The 19,625-nt window shown below is 49.7% G+C and overlaps 1 protein-coding gene and 2 long non-coding RNA genes across 8 annotated transcripts in view; 2 read left to right on the forward strand and 1 right to left on the reverse strand.

Annotated features, from left to right (window-relative positions):
• The first annotated feature begins 7,717 nt into the window (after window positions 1–7,717).
• On the forward strand, window positions 7,718–14,288 carry CDKN2C (cyclin dependent kinase inhibitor 2C). Of its 2 annotated transcripts, XM_072649401.1 has the most exons (3): window positions 7,718–8,787; window positions 9,288–9,427; window positions 13,416–14,288. In XM_072649401.1, exons 2-3 carry the CDS (start codon window positions 9,299–9,301, stop codon window positions 13,842–13,844), a joined length of 558 nt encoding a protein of 185 aa, XP_072505502.1. In that variant the 5' UTR covers window positions 7,718–8,787; window positions 9,288–9,298; the 3' UTR covers window positions 13,845–14,288. The 2 variants fall into 2 exon arrangements, with proteins under 2 accessions (XP_072505502.1, XP_072505500.1); XM_072649399.1 differs by lacking the exon at window positions 7,718–8,787 and having other exon boundaries at window positions 8,824–9,427.
• A 1,617-nt stretch (window positions 14,289–15,905) lies between these two features.
• LOC140530122 (uncharacterized) lies at window positions 15,906–18,046 on the reverse strand. The gene is made up of 2 exons (XR_011975808.1): window positions 16,905–18,046; window positions 15,906–16,762 (listed from the first exon to the last, which is right to left on the reverse strand). It is a non-coding gene; the product is annotated as an uncharacterized lncRNA (long non-coding RNA).
• A 17-nt stretch (window positions 18,047–18,063) lies between these two features.
• LOC140530121 (uncharacterized) overlaps window positions 18,064–19,625 on the forward strand; it is a 73,457-nt gene continuing 71,895 nt past the window's right edge. For 3 of the 5 annotated variants that reach the window (XR_011975804.1, XR_011975803.1, XR_011975805.1), the window contains exon 1: window positions 18,064–18,488. This is a non-coding gene — a long non-coding RNA (uncharacterized lncRNA). The remainder of the gene's footprint in view (window positions 18,489–19,625) is intronic. The other 2 variants (XR_011975807.1, XR_011975806.1) reach the window with 1 other exon arrangement.

Genomic DNA, 19,625 nt, shown 5'->3' on the forward strand with positions numbered 1-19,625 from the left:
ATTTTGCCTGTCATTGGGGTCGCAAAGCGTCGCTTTGCGGCTGCCACGTGACCGGCCTCCTGTCGAGCGTCAGCCACGAGGGGCGGGGCGACGTCTTTCCGGGATCCGGAGGCGAGGGGGCGGGGCCGGGCGCTCTCCCCGTCGGAGCTGAAGCCAGCGTCGCGCGCACGCAGGCACGTACGTACGCGCGCGCGCACGTCACCTCCCCGCCTTTCCCGGTTGCTTTGCCGGGCTCCCGCTGCGGCTGGGTTCCGAGAACCTACGCCCCGGGCCAGCGAGGGGGGCCGCCCGTAGGCGTTGTCTCTCCCCGAGGCTCCCGCACGGGGCGGGGGCCTGGGCTCCGGTGTCCGCTCCATCACCACGCCTCCGTTTCCCTCTCCGTAAAATGAGAGCCCTGGAGCCGATCACCTCCGAGGCCCCTCCCAGCTCCAGAACGACGAGCCTAAGTCACTTGCTCTCCCTGTGCCTCAGTTTCCCCATCTGTCACATGAGGTTAAACCTCAAGGACGACCTCTGAGGGCTAGGATCCTGGGTAAAAGAGCCATCGACCCCTCTGCCAAGAGAATCCTGGCTCTGTTGCCGGGAGGGACCTCGGAAGCCATGCAGTCCTGCTCCCTCACTTTACAAAGGGGGAAACGGAGGCTCGGGAAGGGGCTGGGGCGGCTAGAAGTGGCGCAGTCCGTCCAGATCCCCCCTCCCTCCGCCCCGCAGCCCCGCAGTTGTGCAGGAAGGAGCGGACACCTCCGCGCTGCCAGGGAAGACCTGAGCCCGAGCGGGTCGACCAGCTCTCTCCGATGGACTCAGATTAGTGAAGACCTGCTTCTGAAGCGATCGTGACGCCTTGGGTCTGAGGAATGGTCAGAGATCAAGACGGCTCCGAGCCCAGAGCAGCCAAAGACCGCGTGCAGTGAAGCTTGAAGGCTGCGAGGGGGACGCCTGCAGAGGATGACCCGGGAATGGATTGAAGTTTAACTTCGCAAACCGCCAGCTTCCTGGAAGGGAAGAACACTGGCTTTCCACTGAGAGTGGGTAAGCTCCAGCAAACCAATTAAGTTCTGCAGTTTCTTAGCTGCATAGTTAGAGAGAGTATGTGCAGCGCCCCTTGATATCTCAGTCAGATCCTAGCAGACCAGATTCTCAAACTGCAAAAAAAAAAGTGCCCTGCGAAATGTCTAATGTGCCTGAAACAGGGGAAATCCTTTGTGGATTTAATGCAAAGTGCTTGATTTTAAAGGCTTACTGTTTGGGGGGATGGATATGCACCCAGGAAAAGGTAGAATCCAAATAAAGGCATTGGACATGAATTACAAGAAGAAAGAAGAAACACTAATATATCTAAAGCCTAAATTGCAATGCTGTCACTGTGGGATCAAGTGCCTTCTCTAATAAGTCATACCCAGAACAAGACAGATGAAGAACTGTTCCCCCATAAGTAGTCAGGTTAATGCCATCGCCAAAGCGTTTTTACCCTTCTATGATGGTCTGGATGTGCTTCAGTGACCAGGTTTCATGCTGTTTTCCACACCCCAGTGCTCTCTAACCACCACCACCACCACCATTACCCCCCAACACACACACACACACACACACACACACACAGAGTTTTCCTCCACCACCTATCTCAGATGAACCAGCATGGGGCATTCATGAGAATAATCTCAGGATAAATCAGGAGGCTCTGAGCAAATGAATCACTTTCCTTCTTTGTGCCTGTTTTATCACCAATCAAATAGGGATAAAAAAGGCCTTCCCTAGCTAGCTCACAGGGTGTTGTGAAGATCATGTGAGAAAATCAGTGTGAAAATGTTTTCTAAGACAGGAAGGTTCCAACCATTGAGTTACTGACATTTTCATGTCTACCAGTGTCTTGAGGCCTACTTCCTCCATAAGGTCCTCACCGCAACCAACCAAGGCTCCCATGCGTTTAGTGCTTGACAATGTCATCCAATACCTTGTTTCTATAAGGCTTTAAGGGTTACAAAGTGGTTTTGCTCACAACAACCCTTGGAGTATTGGGGACTTCACTTCCTACATGAGGAAACAGGCTCACTGGAGTGACAAGATGAAGAGTCACCGTGTATGAATGGCATCTCTGGGAATAAAATCAAGGCTTCTCTGGTCCAAGTCTACATTGCCTCCACAACCATCCTTCTAGGCCTCAGGTCTGCAAAATTGAAGTCCCCCTAAACTTTGTCTTCTTTCCTCTTATCCAATCAGTAGTCAAATGGTATTTCTAGCTATACATGTCTATCTAGCCTTCTGTCCCCTTTCTTCTACTCAGGTAGCCACCAACCTAGTTGAGGTGTCACAAAATAGTTATCACCTCTCACCTAGAAAGCAGCAGTAGCTTCCTAATCAGCCTCTCTGCCTCCTAATTAGCCTCTCTGCCTCCAATCTCTGGCCCCAACCCCAGTCCCAACCATCCCCCAGACAGCTACCAGTAATATCCCTCATCGATGTATATACTATCAAACTTGGTAGATGTGCTAGTTTTACTGAACTGCTTTTTTTCCCTCTTTGGTTACAAAAATAAAAAATAGCTAGATAGGAAGGGGGGATAACTAAATTCATACGTGAAGATGATGTGAAAACAAAAGATACTAATACAAAATTTTAAAAAAATTTTTAAAGAAAAATACAAAGTGAGCACAAATACAAATTCCTTGAGCACAGATCTGACCAAAGTCACTCCTATCAAAAATACTCCAGTGGCTCCCCGTTGCCTTTAGGATTGTTGTGTTCATCCTTTGTTTTCAAAGAGGACCATGACATCAGAGAAATGATTACATGACTTGCACTTGACTTTGTTTTGAGTGAGGGAGGGCTGTGCAAGGTCACCAGCCTCACTTTCTCTTCCTGAGCCATCTGGGTGCAATGACTAGATATTCATCAGGACGACTGGAGATGACCCAGGATACAACAGGAGACCTTGACCTTTTAGGCTAAGGCCTTTTCAGGTACTTACTTAAAGTGAGGTAATGCACATTCAGTGAGGATAAAACAAACATAAGCCCTTATTGCTCTTTTAAAGCTCTTCATACTCTAGCTCTAGCTAACTTTTAATATGCATGACTCCTGTTCATGCACTCTACATTCCAGATACTTGTCTTCTTCCTATTTATTGTTAATCCACAACATTCTATCTCTTTCCTAAATCTGCACCATGACCTAGGCTAGCCTGGAAGTCTTCCTTATGTCCAACTCTTAGAATCCAGAGCTCCCCAAAAGCCTTCACTTAAGTACCACCTCCTACTTAAGGCCTAGCCTGATCCCTATCAGCATGCATTTACCCTCCACTTCCAAAAATTAATTGATCTGTATTTTGCATTTACTTCTCTCTATATATAGATAGATATTATATATATCTATGTGTGTATATAATATATTACATATATATGTATATATTTTTGCTTGGTAGAATGTAAGTTTCTTAAGGATTAGGACAATTTAAGTTCTTATCTTTATAGCCATACACCTAATACAATTCCTGGCATATAACAAGTGCTTAATAAACACTTTTTGAATAAATGAACAACCACTGAGCTCTCCTCTTTCTGATCCCCCATAGTACTTAATACCATAAAATGTAGAATTTTTTTATACACTGTTGTGCTTTCTCATATCCATGCAATGTATATAAATCTCCAAAAAGATGAGAAGTACTTTGTGACCTGTTACATATGTCTTTGTTCCATCCCTCCAGTATCTAAATCCATGGCCACCATATAGAAAGTACTCAGTAAGTAGATACCTAGTTCAGCTGAATCTGTAAGGCAAAGTTCACTGAACTTCTGAAATGGAATTCTTCTTTCACTCTGACCTGATAATCAATGTTTGGGAATCCAGGATCCACAGTGACTTTATACTCTGGAAAAATGAAGGAAAGGTACATAAAGACCAAATCAGAAGCAATGAGCAGTTTCCATTTTCCCAGGACTTTCTCCCTAAAGAAAATCATAGGCTTCCTATCTCTCACAGGAATTTGTCTCACAGTTTTCTGACCACAAACACCTGAGGAGTCATTTGGCACACCCCCCACTTATTGATAACCATAAAAAAAAATCATATAACACAACTCATCAAGTCAGAATTAAAAATAAATAAATAAAAAGAAACTCATGACCGGTTTTTGGCCTTTTCCTGGTCCTCTTTCAAAAGCATTTCCTCCCCTTTCCACCATTCCTCCTACATACATTCATTGCCTTCGTAGCTAATTCACACTCCCTTCACAAAGGTAAGGCGTACTAACACCAAAGTCATTTGCTATTTAGCTATAGACCAATTGAAAATATTCTTCATCTTGTCATATGCTGTTCAGCTGGAGCCCTCCAATTCAGAAAGGCAGCTGAGGAAATGGAGGAGGGCAGAAGAGGGGGAACATCTGAAAATAAGGAGTCTTAGTCAAAAGACCTGAGTTCTAGTTCCAGATTTTCAACTTTCCAGTTCTGTAACCTTGGACAAGTCATTTCCCTTTTTTAAGCCTCTATTTCCTTATCTGTAAAAGAAAAATAATCATTTCCACTGCTTAAACTCTGAGGTTTAGATGATATCAAAGAAAAGCTATTAAAAAATCACACACATCAGCCACTGTTATTTGTAAGATACTGGTCAGCTTATTGAACACTTTTATTTTCATTTTGGTAAGAAAACAGTCTTCTCACCAAAGAATGAGAAGCTGCTTGGGTTTAAGAAACAAAAAAGGCCAGCTGGGCCCACGTACCTTTCTGGGGGATCTAGAAAGGCATCCCAGAAGAAGCCTTGGGACAGGAGAAAGAAATGCAAACACCAACTAATGAACAAAAGGGTTGTGCAGGCTTGAGTCTGTAAGGACAAAGCATACAATGAAATTATTATTGCAGCTTTCTAGCAACTCCTAACAATATAATGGTTATAATTTTCAGAAAATCAAGGAAGGGTTCCAGCTGGGTTGGCATTTAGTCTCCAATACAGAACATGCTTTTCAGCACTTGGGAGAGTGCGTTGTGTGGCCATATCAGAAGTCACCAGGGGCCTCATGATATAGGGGCTACTTGAAAAGGCAGGAGGGGAAAAGGCCATCAAACAGTAAAGGTTATCAATCTCCTAATGACTGGGATTTTCAGCTTTCTGTCTTTAGAGCTAAGTTTATGATGTTTGACTTGAGATAAGGCCGCACCTAATCAGTGCAGGAGTTTACCCTCTGATCTTCCTGATAGGTGGTCAGCCAACTTCTGAATGAGTACTTGTGACAGGAAGCTCACTACTGAATAAAACAGACCCTTCCATTTGTGAACTCCTTGAATGATTAGAAAGCTCTTCCTCAGAGGGACAGGGAGATAGGGGAGGAAAGGTGCCGCATTTAGCTTTAGAGCACTTCAATCCATTCAGCTCTGGTGCTTGACATCTGTGTGTCCTTGGCCAACTCACTTAACTTTTATATGATTCAGTTCAAGTCCCTGATCCATGAAATAACAGAAGCTCTAAACCTATGATTTTAATTGAGCTCTGCCTTCCACGCACTGGTCTTCATTCTGTCCTTTGTGGGCACATAGGAAGACCCATCCACTGCCTTTCCCCAACAGCAGATATGGAAGATCCTGTTCCCAAGGCCTTTAACTGAGTTTCATGTAGTATGTTAATACAATAGCTTCTACAAGTAGATTCAATAACCATAAAACTTCCTTAGTAATTAATTCAACATGGAAAATGTGATGCACATATGTAAACAGGTCATATACAGTATACATAATTTATCATGCTTCCTCATCAGATAAGTTACAACATCCTGTCCTAAGCAAAGAAATCCTATTAAGTTAGAGAAAGCAACTTTTAATTGGATTAATGCCAATTACTTATCAGTGAATACTAATGTAATATTATTCACATCCCTCAGTTGCAGTAAAAGATTATATTGTAAATTCCTATGACTTGTGACTTGTTGCACATATATTCCTATTTATTAACTGACATCATGCTAAAAAAAAATATGAACTAGATACTTTAGACCAAGTAAATGGAAAAATGAAAGAAAAACTCAGCCCCTCTGAAACAGCCACCTGAATGCCCAATTCAAGTTCAGTTTTGTTATCTAACAACAAAGCTTTGGGTCATTTTGTTTTCATAATTCAGAGAGTGAAAAATTCTTTCCCCACACAATCTCTCCCTCTGAGGACCCACCTGTCCTCCTGTTGCTAGGTAAAACTGACTATTTTGGAAGCATGATATCATTTCTGGTGAATTTTGTTCTTGTTGGTACAGCAGACCTCAAGGTTACACAGTCAGATGTTGCCAGAGGCCTATGGGTATGATTTTGGTGCTTGGAGGCCAAGACCTCTTGTCTCTCTCTCTCTCTCTTTTTTTAACAGGTTATCCCTCTAACTAGGGGGCTGTTTCATACAAACACGTGTGTTTTAAGGCCACAAAACGATAGAAAGCAGTAACTAGGTCAGTTACTTTACCCATCTGAAAGAGAAAATCTCTGTATTGTTGTATGCTCAAAGCAAAGCTCAAGAGAGTTGTCATCTCTGGTAGCTGAAATCATTAAGGAAGAGATTTTTCCCTCCAGAATGGAGAGAGAAAAGAAAGAACCAGAAACTCAAAGGAAGGATTGTCAGCTCCAGCAAAATGCGCCTTACTGGAAAACTCCATCAGCGGCCTCCAGACGAACTAGATCTCGCCCTTCCCCCATCCTCCTGTTCCATTCCCCCGCCTCCCCCGAGCCCTTTTCAGGGTTTCTGGTCCTTGACACAAGAAATGACGGTTTCAGAGCTCATACATCAGTTCTCTTCCACTTTGGCCCTGTCCCAGAGCCTGGCTTTTCGCCAACTGGGGGGTCTCTCTGTGCTTCTTCTCCCGGACGCTTGTCTCACTAGGAACCCGCGTTATTCGCCCATCCTACCCTGCTTTCTCGCTGCCCTCCTGCGAGCTGTCGGGGCAGGTGCGGGGCTGGCACTACCCAGCTCCTCTGGGGAAGAGGAGTGAGGTAGCCTTGATTGAACCCTCTACCGCCCGTCGTTCTCCCCAGGGGAGCCCCGGCTGCCTCGAGGGCTTGAGAGGGGCGGCAGGGGGCCCAGGGGCCGGCCGGACCTACTACTCCAGCCCAACCCTACCGGGTCGCTTGGGCCGCCATCCCCAACCTAGCTGCAGGGCCGAAGACCTCTGGCGCCCCGAGGGACTCTTCCGGTCCCTTTGTCATCCCTCTCCATCGCCACCCCACCCCCGTGGCTGCTCGGGCGATGCCAGGGTTCTGCTGGAGAGCCCGCAGGAGGGGGCCGGGGCCGCCGGTGCCCTGCCCCGCCAAGCTCAGCAGAACCCAGAGCTGTCCATCCAAACTGCCCATCCCTGCACGGCCCAGAGCCGCGCCTGGCCCAGCTCTGTTTCCCCATCCCCGCGCAGCTCCACGCCGCACAGCGGCACGGCTAACAGAGCTTCCAGCTGGGCCTGGCCGCCGGGCCGGCGGGGCAGCAGGGCGACGCGGCTGCCTCTGGCCAAGGAAGGGGGGTTGGGAGGACGGGAGGGAAGGGGGCGGTGAGCACCGAGCCGGGGGCGGGGCGTGGGCGGTGCCCGGGCCTTCCCGCTCCCGGGGCTCCCTAACTCGGCGGAGCCTCCTTAAAACTGTGCCGTTAAAATGGGGGCGGGTTTTTCAACTCAAAAAGCGCTCAATTTTTTTTCATTTCAAAAAAAGCTGATGAGGTCGGAAAAAAAAAAGACGAAACCGGCCCCGACTCTGCAGGCGGCAGCGGCAGCGGCGGCGGGCAAGCTGAGCGCGGCTCCTTTCTCCAAGGAGCCGAGCGAAGCTGCCCGACCCGGCCGAGTGGACCGGGGAGCGGGGACAGCGCACGCCGGGGAGCGGCAGTAACTGTCCGGGCCGGGGGAAGCAGGAGCGAGCTGTCACCGCGAGTGGTGAAGCATCGGGGACCCGGACCTGGGGTCGGGCCCGGCCCAGGGCTCAGCCGAGCCAAGGCAAGCCAGGCGGGAGCTGGAGCCGGAGCTAGAGTCGGAGCCGGAGTTAGAGCCGGAGCCGGAGCCGGAGCCGGAGCCCGAGCTGGGCAGCCAAAGGCCACCCAGGCCCCGAGAGAGCGAAAGGACCAGGGCTGCGACCGGGGTTGGAGGCGGGCGTGCCAGCCGGACGTACCCAGCGTCTCCTGGCTCCTCGACGGCCAGAGGAAGCCTCGATGGGCCTCAGCATTGGGAGGCCGGGGAGCTCGCGGGCCCGGCGGTAGGCGGGAAGTGGCGGCCGGCGGCCCAGGCTCTCGAAGAGGGAAGCTGCGAGGCTCCAGAGCCCAAGTCCCGACCCGTCCTCTCTCGTCCAGATTCGTCCAACAGCCTAAGACTACGAGAGACTGTCCCGTAGCCCTTCGCCCCAGTCCGACACGATGAGGCGGCCGGTACCCTGCGAAAGGCAGCCGGGGCGCCCCCGGGTACCGCGCGGCGCCCTACGCCCCCAGCCCGGGAGGCTCGGCTGGACTGTGACTGCACTCTCGGCGGGCTGCGGAGCCTGCCCCTAGCGCCTCGGGAGCCCCCTCGGGCTGCCAAAGGACGGACGCACCGAGCCCCGGAGGGAAGCCTTGGGGGCCGCCAGGCTCTTGGCCCTGGAACCCTCCAACTTTGCTTTGCATTAACCCCTTGGGAGTGAGCGCTTCGGCATCCGCCTGGTCTCCCCCGTCGGCCCGGGCTTGGTGCCCCTTATGGATGGAGTGCCAGTCCCGCCGCTTTGCCCTGGAGCAGGAGTTGGAGCCCGAACCGCCGCCGCCGCCGCCGCCGCCGCCGAAGCAGCTTCTGAGGCTCAAGTCGTCGCTGTGAAAAAGGGTGGGTTGTGGATGTTTTTCTTTCTCTCTTTCTTTCCCTCCCTGTCTCCTTTTCAGTTTCCTCTCCGGTTCTCAGATGATTACTGCTCTGCTTTAGCCCCCTGGGTCTCCGGACTCGTAGCTGCTTTGGGCCATGTCTCTACATATATGGAACACGTATGACAGCTGCCCGCCTAGCTTCCAGTCACGCAGTTGCCAGCAGCTCACAAGGCTGGATGTGCCTGGGTGTCTCTGGGTCGACATCCGCGGAATTCTTCCTAGGGGTTAAGAGAGAGAGAGAGCGAGGAGCAAAGCCCCCCTCCAATAGCTCCGTTTTGCTGAATAATCACGTGTGAATCGAGGGGCGGGCTCTTGGCAGGCAGATCTTACTAGTATTTACTACACCGAGCTCACTCCCGAAGATTAACCATCCCAGCCCTTCTGTCAGGCTCCGATGCCACCATGCAGCCTGGTTAGGAGCAGGGGGGGAACCCGACTAACGCATCTTTTCCCGATCGTCAGGACCCTAAAGAATGGCCGAGCCTTTGGGGAACGAGCTGGCGTCCGCAGCTGCCAGGGGCGACCTAGAGCAACTCACTAATTTGTTGCAAAATAATGTGAGCGCCAATGCAGAAAATGGATTTGGAAGGACGGCGCTGCAGGTTGGTATCCCGAGAGGTGGGGGAAACAGGTCCCCGAGGCTGCGTCCCTCCGGGAACAGGGCTGGGGGAGCTACAGCCAGGGAGCTGGCCGGGGTCCCCAATCCCACTCTTTTTTGAGACGGAGCCGGTTGCCATATTTTAGATCTCAACTTTAAGTCGATCCAACTCCCCCCAATGACGTACTTGGAATAAACTCGCCAAAGCCAATAACCTAGTCGATTTCAGGGAGGTGGCAGGTCTCGCCTCGTTTTCGGGGGGCTTTTGGGGGTCGGGGTTGGGGGGTGCTCTCCAGGAGTCCTTCCAGCGCTGAGGTTGCTCGAAGCCGTTCTGTAAACACGTCTCAATGATGATTATCTGAAGTAACACACAGTTAGGAGTGATTTGGTCTGTTTTTCCCTAATAACTGCCTCCCAGGTCCACTTTCTCGGCTCCTGTCTTCCAGGAGACTGCCCTTTGGGGAGCTGCGAGGGCTTCGTCTCCCGCCCAGCAGCCCCCAGCCCCCCGCTCCCAGCCCTGGGGCGCGATGTCCATTTCACAGTTAACGCGGCTGCAATCGCCGCCGCAGCCGCAGCCGCCGCCGCCGCCGCCGCCGCCGAGCTGCCTGCCACCCGCCCATTCACAAGGCAACCCGGGGGGAAAGGCGACTTTGCCGCTCGGCCAGAGGCTGAGCGCCCGCCCGTTCCTTAAATTTACAGACAACAGCCGAAATGCGCCCAAGTGCCAACTATTTGTTCTACCTGATAGAATGGTGGTGTGGTGTTTTCCCCCTCCACTTCCCTGAACAATATCACGATGTGGATGAAAAGAGACAAAAGGCATAAACGTTTTCTAAAATAGTCCCTGTATTTCTTCTGATGTTCTAACAATCTAGGTTCCGAAATGCTACACTTGAGCCCTAGTCTTTTGGGGGTTTGGAGTGTTTGCTTTCAGATACAGAAATTAAGAATTTAAGTGGCAGGAGATAGCTGTTGGCAGATGGAGTCCATGTATGTATGTAAGCTGAAAATCGGGATCCAGGACCTTACAAAAAATACTTAGTTTTCACTGAGCTTATGCATGGACACGAAAAATCTTTCCTGTTTGTGATTTCAGAGAGATTGAGGGAAAGGAGATACGATTGTCCTGATTTTTTTCTTCTAATTCTGCTCCACAGAAAGGTAGGATCCTCAAAATGCCACACGCTGAATAGATTAAAAAGATTTCTGTTGAAAATCTAAATATTATAGAAAGCCCAGAAGGGAAAGGGGCGCTTGAATTTTATTCAAAAAACGACTAGCCAAACTCTGGGTCTTTACAGTAATACAGGGTGTATTTTACTGTTAAATCTTTCAGGGACCTATTTTGGGGTCAGTTTTTACATAAGCATACAATTTTGTTTACATTAACCATACTAATCAGGATACTAACGCTCACTTATTGAAGTTTAATCTTAACTGATTTAATGACACACACTTACTCCCCCCCAAAACAAAAACTCCAGAAAGAGAAGAGAATGTAGATTTATTTTCAGTATGTATAATCTTGAAAGGGTGAGTGGTGATATAACTCGAGAGAACTTTCTCTCAGCAGTTTCCAATATTACTATTGTTTGCTGAGGGGAGATGGAAAATTTCCTTCCACAATTACACTAACTTAATTTAATTGCAGTAACTTTTTCCCCCCTTCTGAATGTTGATTTCCAAATTGGGATATTAATGGCAAGGCCTGAGTTGCAGATTTACTCTTCAAAGCTCTAAGGTGTCTGTGTCTCCTCATGCCTCCTCTTCTGAACACTGACTCAAACTTCAAATACCCTCGTGATCACCAGAAGGTGTTAGGTCAGGTTTTATGACTCAAAATGTTATTTCAGAGAACTTATTTTTTTAAAAAAATCAATAGCCTTGTGCCCGATTTTAATCTTTGCCTCCTGAAGAAAGTAAAACAGACAACAGTGTTGTGTTAAGGAAAAGGTTAATGGCAGACTTTCTTCAGTAAGCACTGGCTTAACATTTTGCATCTTTAATATATTTTTACCACCATTAGTTAATTAGGGATTATTGCTAATCAAAAGAATGCTCCTTTTCAGAAGGAGATCAATTTCGGGGGTGTTTTTCAACAGATTATAAATAGAAATACAATACTTACTTGTCTACCTGAATGTAATAAAGATTTTTCCACATGTTGACATTTTCTAGCTTATCAGTGAGAGACTCTATTTTCTAGAACCAAGAATCTATATTTTATATTTTGTATGATGCAATCCAACATGATGTGACTTTAGAACACTACTAATGAGGGCCACTGGATGTAGGCCTTCTTAGTACAGTGAAGGAGGTTCATACACAACAATAGATACCTAGCATATGTCTGTGGAAATTTGCAAAATGAGCCATTTGTGGGCAAATGCTAATTATTGAGCCTTAATTTTGATGTAAAACATTAGAAGTAATTGACAATAGCTATTGGAGATGCCTGGACTATTAGTACTAAGGGAAAGCAGAGAAAGGACCACCAAGTGGTTATATAAGAAGAGAAAACAATAGTTCTAGGCACACAGGGACTCAAAGTAGACAGTAATCTCATCTTTTCTTTTCAAATCACTCATTTGAAACTCAAGTGGTCAGTTAGAACTTTGGAAAACAAGCAGCACTTTGTAAAAATGACCAGTAGTGAATGTCTGTATTTGTATTATGTAAAAGAACATTGGTGAGACAGCCTGTAGTTTCCTCTCAAACACAAACACACACGGACTCTGTTTTAGTTTGGTTTGGTTTAGTTGGTATATATAATCGAAAGGGAGGAAGCCTCCTAAATTAGTGAATGTCTCAACCATCATTTACACTTTCTTTGGGAATGGAGGTTTCTAAGTATAAGATGCATCTTTTTACTCACTGTAAAGTGATTGGTCGATATAAAATGGAAAAAGAAATCAAAACTGCTTGTTCTCTGAGCTATGCTTTTATTTTGGAAATTAGAGGTTAAGAAAATTAGATCATTCTGGATTAAAGAAACAACAACAAACCCAATATATTCTAATATTGGGTGATGGAACGAAGCCTAATACTGTGAGCACTTATTTTGTTGTTTAAGGAAGTCACCCAAATGGCTGTTTTTACTCCTGGGGCCCAGAAAATGTCACCCCTTTTGTGTATCACCAGATGCAATTTTTTCAGCTTGAACAAGAATAAAGATTGACATTCTTTACTTACAATAATCAGTCCCACAATCTCTTTCATTTCGTAAGCTTAATGAAATGGAAATTACACAATTCTTAAGTATTCTGGATTGAGAGCTGGAAGGGACCTTAGCCATCCTCTAGTGCAGAATTTCTCAGTGATCCTGTTTTTAATACTAGATTCCATCAGTGTATTTTAATTCATCTCTCTAAAAATCAAGAAATAATTTCTCTTTGAAATTATTCAGCTAATTTTTGGTCCCCAGCCCAGGCTGCAAAGATTTTAGCTGTGATAAATTTGCTATTGTATTTGCAGTCTGCTGAAGTTCTTCTATCAGTCATTCAATTGTAGGACTTTTCAAAATAATATCACAATAACTTCCATTTCAATGGCATTTGAAGATTTATGAAGCATGTAGCCCACAACGGCCCTAAAGGGTGATACAAGTATGGTTCCGTCCATTTTACGGACGAGAAAATAGGGTCAGAAATGGAAAGTCCCCCAGCTAGGAAATGTCAAGGTGCAAAACTGGGATGGTAGGATTTAGGGGTGCAAAATCCTTGGCACCTAGCAGAGTCCACCACCCACGATTTTTCTCCCTTCCTCTGGCAGTACATTCCGCGTGCTCAGTTTTCCCTCTCTTCAACCCTTCCACCCCTCACATGCCAGCAATCATAATGACACTTTATTGCTCTCATCAGTATTTTCAGTAACAATTAATAGCCCTGATCACCTAATGCCACCGCCTTGGGTGAAGTAAGAGAGCCCAGCCAGACCGATGGCTTGGCAGGAATCTTGAAGGAGCCCACCGCCTGTCTTTCTGTCGTTCCCAGGTGATGAAGCTCGGAAACCCTGAGATCGCGCGGAGACTTCTATTGCGCGGTGCCAATCCGGACCTGAAGGACCGCACGGGCTTCGCGGTCCTGCACGATGCTGCCCGGGCCGGCTTTCTGGACACCTTACAGACTCTACTGGAGTTCCAGGCCGACGTGAACGTGGAGGACAGCGAGGGCAACCTGCCGTTGCACCTGGCGGCCCGCGAGGGCCACCTGCCAGTTGTGGAGTTCCTGCTCCGACACACAGCCTGCAGAGTGGACCACCGGAACCACCAGGGCGACACCGCTTGCGACGTGGCCCGTCTCTACCGCCGGGACGCCGTGGTACGACTTCTGGAGGCCGGCCGGCCCGACGACGCGGCCCCGGTCCCAGGCGGCGCGGCGCCCGCCGCTTCGGCCCCAGCCGCCTCGACCGAGCCACCCTAGAAGTCCCAAGGCCAGGCCGACGGCTGCCCCCGCGCCGCACCTTCCCTCTGTGTTCGGCTGCCCAGTCTGACTGTTTGCGTGCGTGCTGGGGATTACTGCGCTCTCCCACTGCCTTTTAAGCAAATAGTCAAAGCCTCAAACTACGGAGGTGGGATTCTTAACGAAAGATTTATGAATATATTTAAAAAGGCTTCCAATTCGCCTTGCAAACACCTCCCTCCTGCCCCCAGAGACCTAATATCTGCTTGCAAAACTGCTTTGGTCTCTGGAATGTAGAATTTCCTTCTTCCTCAATTTCCAGACTCAACCCCCCTCAGCCCTCACCTCCCTAACCCCTCTGGTCCCCTTGCCTATTCCCCCTCCTGCGCAACTTCGTTTTCAAAGAGTCTATCTATGTCCTGATGCTTCTTTTGCCTAATTAAAACTCTTTTTAAATGGGACAAATGTTTTCGGTGACTTCTTCCTCTATTCACACTTTCTCTCCTCTCTGCTATGACTGTACCCAGAAAGGCTTTATTCAGACTGTGTGAGAGTTTATTCGGTGGATTCTGTTCAAATAGAATCACAGGCCCTAGAACTGGCAAGGACTTTATAAATCATCTCTGTGCAACCCTCTCATTTTACAGATGAGGAGAGGCCCAGGGAAGAGTCCAGTGGTCTATTATACATAGAGTTTAGAGCTGGAAGGGGTTTCTGAGTTGGAAGGTCGTGTAGGCCTTCATTCTCCTTTTACAGAAGAAGAAAGTGAAGCCCCAAGAGGGGAAGTGATTTGATCAAGAGACAGGTGGAAGCAGTCAGAATCCTCAAGCCTGGGTTTCTTCTAGACCCAAATGCAGTTTATACCCCTTTCCACCTCTCTATTCTATGTCCAGTTCAGCACTTTCTAACCTCCTCCTTTCCCCCCCAAAGAACGTGGGGGGTGGCCACTGTGTCCAGTGGAGAATCCCCCGAAACTGTTTCCCATAAGTTTGTGATAATTTTTCTGGGATTCTCTTCAAGACAGAATTAGTTGTTATGGGGTCAAGGACGAGACTCTGATACAAAGAAGTGATAAAAAGATATATTGTAGCTATAGAAAATCCCTGCAATCTTTTTACAAGCAGTCTGTTCTTTTTTTCACTTTAAAAATCACTTCTCAGAGTGAAATAGATTTCAAGGAGTTTAGTTTCCAAAGGTTGCACTGCATGTCCACTAAGAAAGAGGCCAGCCCCGGATGGTCCTCAGTTTCAGCAAACTTCAAAATGTTGGATAAGCACTGAATACGTGTCCAGATGCTGCCTTCTAGCAGGAAGTTCAGCTACATATTAAACCATTCTCGAAATTATTCTCTAATTGCAATTGTAAATGGAGGGAACTCCATACATGTCACTCTCTTTGTGCTGAGGTTTCTGTTTTATTTTCATAAAAGGCAAAACAACAAGCATTTATTAAGCACTTTCTGTGTGCCTGGCTCTGTGCTAAAGAAAGAAACTGACTGATAACAAAGGCTACTTTTCTTTAGGAAATAAACCTATGCTGCTGGCCAGAGCATGTTTGTTTGCCTGGGGTTGGCTTCTCACTCTCCCTGAAGTTCAGAAGAGCTGTCTGTGAAACTCCTCATTATTAGATACAAATTGTCCCGATCCTAGCAGGAGCATTCACCTAAGCAGAAGGATGGTCTTTGAGGAAAATTCCCCTCCTTCCCCCAGTGGAATGAAGTTCATCTTCCCTCTCCCCTGAAAAATATGTTAAATTTCAATAAACCACAAGCACTATTCTGCTAGATGGCTTCCTAAATACAGTTGGAGCTGAGAGCAGGTCTGAGTCACTGATTATCCATGAGTGTAAAAATCACAAGGAGAAAGTTTTTAATCATTCTGACCCAGCAACCCAAGACACTGTCTTAAAGCAATCAGCTCCATCCGACTCTCTATATGCTCAGCCAAGTCAAAGTAGGTCACTTCTAATACCCCACCAAGTTAAATTAAAGTAATAGTGACTTACACCCTACACACATACACACACACACACACACACACACACACACACACACACACCTCAAATGAACAGACCGACACAGAATTGGAATTGGATCATGATTTTATAGGGCTAAAGCATCATTGGTCTTTGCTCTTAAGAACAGATATCCAGAATACAAATCACACTCTCTTGGACTATTTCTATCTGAGCAAATTGACAGCGTTTGAATGAGCCACTTATTTTCTAAGCTAAAGAAAATGGTTAAGAATTCAAACTAAGCCTTTCTAATAGTAGGTAATCATCTAGTAATGAAGGACCATTCTCAATTTAAAATAGAAATTAATGGATTTTTCTGGATGTTTTCCCCTCCAGCAGCTAGGTTTTTCATACTGCAAAATTGCCTCCTTCCCCTCCTCACTTCTTAAAGATCCAAAACATAACTCCCAGGCAAATTTTCCAAGCTTCAGCTAGGCCCAACCCAGGGTCCTCATGCCACTGGTTTGAATTCAGGTGGTGGAAACTCAATGTTTGGAAGGGTGGGGGGAGTGTGAAGGGAACTGTTTTTCTTCAACAGCCTGAAGCTGACATTTGAAATCGCTACATTACCCTGCTGCTTTGTACGGAAATCACTTTGCTCATCTCAGTATTTTAGAAATGACTGGTGTGGTCTTCTGTAGGAAGTAAGAGAAGCCATGATTCGATCGTTCAGAAGACACGATAAGATGCATTATTCGGGCAGTGAAAATACTGCAACGTGTAAGAAAGACTGAACATCGTACCGAGGGAGCAGGGTGGGCGGGAATCCAGCTGCTCTCCACTGCCCGGAGCTGCAGGATGGAACTGGAAGGGAGGGGACAGCCTGGAGCGTTTGAGGGCCAGCTGGATCTCTGGCAGAGGCCGGGGCTGGGGATGATAACCCGGGACTGGGGGTGAGATGAATGAAAGGCTCCGGAGAAGAGCTATGTAGGAAGCCAAAGACAAGGCTTTTCAGCTTCAGATCCCTCCAGGGCCAGAATATGCCTGGGATAATCACAAAAGCATCTCTGGTCCCTCCAATGGACCCAGTGGTGCGTGAGCTGAGCGGTGGGAAACAGCCGTTACCTTTAACCACTTGGGCCAGAGTGGTCAAAACCCCAAGGGGGACAGGTTCGCTTCAGCTTCCAGGTATTCCCTCCTGGGCGCCTCATTTCCGAAGGAGATTCGGCGCACGAGGTGGAGGAGTAGAAAGCCGCAGGGAAGGAGTCCTGAGGGAAGGAAGGAATGAGCTTTGGGATCTTGTCCATTTCCCCGATGCGGTTCGAAATAAACCTGCTGGGGAAGAAGCAGGAAGGAGCTAGGTCGGTTCTGTCCTCTCCCAGCACAGAGAGATTCCCTCATCTTTGAGACCAGGTAGAAATTATCCACCACAAGACTGACCACCGAGCTGAATGAGGATAATCAGCCGCAACCACAGCTTGCTTTGCTGCCCGGAATGGAAGGAGGGCGACCAGGACCGAGGAGAGAGCTGGGGCCAGGGAGGAAGCATGGGGAGCCCTTGGTTCTAGGTCAGAATAATTCTCAAGCTAGACAGGGGAAGGGACACACTCCTCTACCCCTAAATCAGAGCCCAGCCCGGCCTTTGACCTTTCCTAGAAGCCGGTTGGTTGAAGATCATAGACTTGGAGTTGTAAGGAACTTTGGAGATAATCTAACCAAACCCTGCCTTTATAGAGGAGGAAACTGAGGCGCAGAGGACAGAAGGAACTTCCCGGAGGTCAAATAGCTAGTAAATGGCAAAGCAAGTGGCAAAGTCAGGATTCGAACCCAGGGCCTAAGAGCTTCCTTCTTGGGGATCGTTTCTAGGCCCGGACTTAGGCAGGGTCGACTTGGGAGTCCGGAGCTCCTTCTCTCCCTCCCCAGGCTCTCGGCCTCTCTCCTTCTCTTCAATTCTCCCCCCCCCCCCTCCCTCCGGGTGAAGAGAGGCAGCCTGCTTTGCGGGGGGGTGCGGGGGGGAGGGAGAGAGGGGGGGAAAGAGAGGGGAAGAGAGGAGGAGAAGAGGGGGTGTGGAGGACTTTCAAAACCGTTAGCTATAGTAGGGCTGTTTTTTTTTCCTCCTCCTCCTCCTCCTCCTTGCTACGGTTTCTTTTCTTTTCTCTTCCTGTCCAAATATTTTTAAATTTCCGCGCCTGAAATAACAGCTCCTTTAATTTACTCAGTTTCCTCCGAAGGCTGGGCTGCCTGCTAGGCTCGTCTCCCCCCACCCCCACCCCGGCCCCGCTGCCTGGCTCCCGCGGGTCGTGGGGCTGAGGGGGGGCAACAGGCGCTGCCTCTGCCCCCGCCCCCGCCCCCCGGCCCCCCTGCAGGGACCTCGCCTGACCCCGGCTCTCCGGGCGCCTTGGGCTAGCGGGAGGAGGCAGAGATGGGGGAGACCGCGGCTTCCTCCCCTTTTCCCCCACCCCCGGCTCGCTCCCTCCGTCCCTCTTTCCCAGCCTGGCCTCCCCTGTTCCCAGTCTCGGGGCTCCTCTTAGCCCGCCGCCCTTTGGAGAGAGCTGCCTTTGCGCGGGGACTTCTGCTTTTCTGCCCCCGACTCGGACCCCCAGTCTCCCTCAGTCTCATCCCCCAGCACCAGCAGCGGCAGCGGCGGCGGGGCTGAGTGACCGAAGCCTCTCCCCCCAACCCCCCGGTAACCTTGGAGGCGCCCTCGCAGTGAGTCTGTGCGGGGCCTGCGGGGGGCGGGGGGAGGGGGGAGCGGCGAGAGCGGGGCAGGCGTTTCCTGGCTGCGGCCGCCAGGCGCCCAGGGACCGGCTTTCAGGGGCCAGCATCTCCCTACCTCCCCCCTAACTCCCCCTCCCGCCAGGCCAGGCTCCTTGTTCTCGGGATGGGGGGGCAGACGAGGGAGGGGGTTCGGCCCGGCGGCGATCCAGCAGGATCGTGGCTATGACCTTGGGCCTCCGGGCTGAAGGAGGCTGGAGAGCAGCGTGGGAGAAGCGAGAGAGGCGACGGGGCCGACGGGGGGGTGGGCTGGGGGGGCAGGAGGGCGGGCTTGTCCCGGGTCCCCATCGAGGTGAGCTGGCCCATAGGAGGGGGAGGGAACTCGGGGGAGAAGGTCAGCCGCAGGGAGCTGCGCACCCGGTGGAGCCGAGCCCCGGGGAGCCGCTCGGTGCCCTCGGTCCCCGAGAACTCCAGGGACCGACGGGCCAGCGATCGAGGGAAGGCGACTGTTGGAAGGCACCTGGGCAGGGCTGCCCCGCACCAGCCTACGGGACTCATTTCCCACCCCTACCGCCTAGGTTAAGCATAGGCACACGAACTGCGCCTGACAAATCGGTGGCGCTTAATAAATGTTTGTTGAATCGAATGGAAGAGGCCCGTCCCCGAGCATCCGTGGAACTCAGAGCCAAGAGGACAGAGGGGAATAATCTGTCAGTGCTTTGGGCGGTGGTAGTAGTGCTGTTTTCTATCTGAAAAGCCCCCCCCCCCCCCCCCAATGAAGAATGAGTCGTCCACGCTCCCCCAGCGGCAGGCACGCTGACCCCGGAGCTGGACGTGGTCTGAGCACCAGGCGGGGCAGACTTCTCAGGCCGGGCTGCGAGCCTCAGGTGCCGGGGAGCGGGCTCTGGGGGCTTCCGGGCTCCCCTCGTCTTCCCAGCCTCTGCCCAGCGGTATCGTCCCTATCTCCGGGGCAAAGGAGAACCGCAGCGGCGGCCGCCGCCGCCCCCACAGCCGGCTCGGCACCTGCGAAAGCCCAAGCGGAGCTCGTAGAGGAGCCCAGCGTGTAAAATGGCTTCTGAGGCGTGCAGAGGGACAGACAGATTGCGGGCAAAGAGGGAGAGAGAGAGAGTC

Source organism: Notamacropus eugenii, chromosome 2 (genome assembly GCF_028372415.1).
Source record: "Notamacropus eugenii isolate mMacEug1 chromosome 2, mMacEug1.pri_v2, whole genome shotgun sequence".
NCBI lineage: Eukaryota > Metazoa > Chordata > Mammalia > Diprotodontia > Macropodidae > Notamacropus > Notamacropus eugenii.

Bases quoted from the DNA above. Each gene is read 5' to 3' on its own strand.
- CDKN2C (XM_072649401.1), top strand. From the start codon at position 9,299: ATGGCCGAGCCTTTGGGGAACGAGCTGGCGTCCGCAGCTGCCAGGGGC. The intron at 9,428-13,415 runs GTTGGTATCCCG...TGTCGTTCCCAG, and splicing joins TTGGAAGGACGGCGCTGCAG to GTGATGAAGCTCGGAAACCC.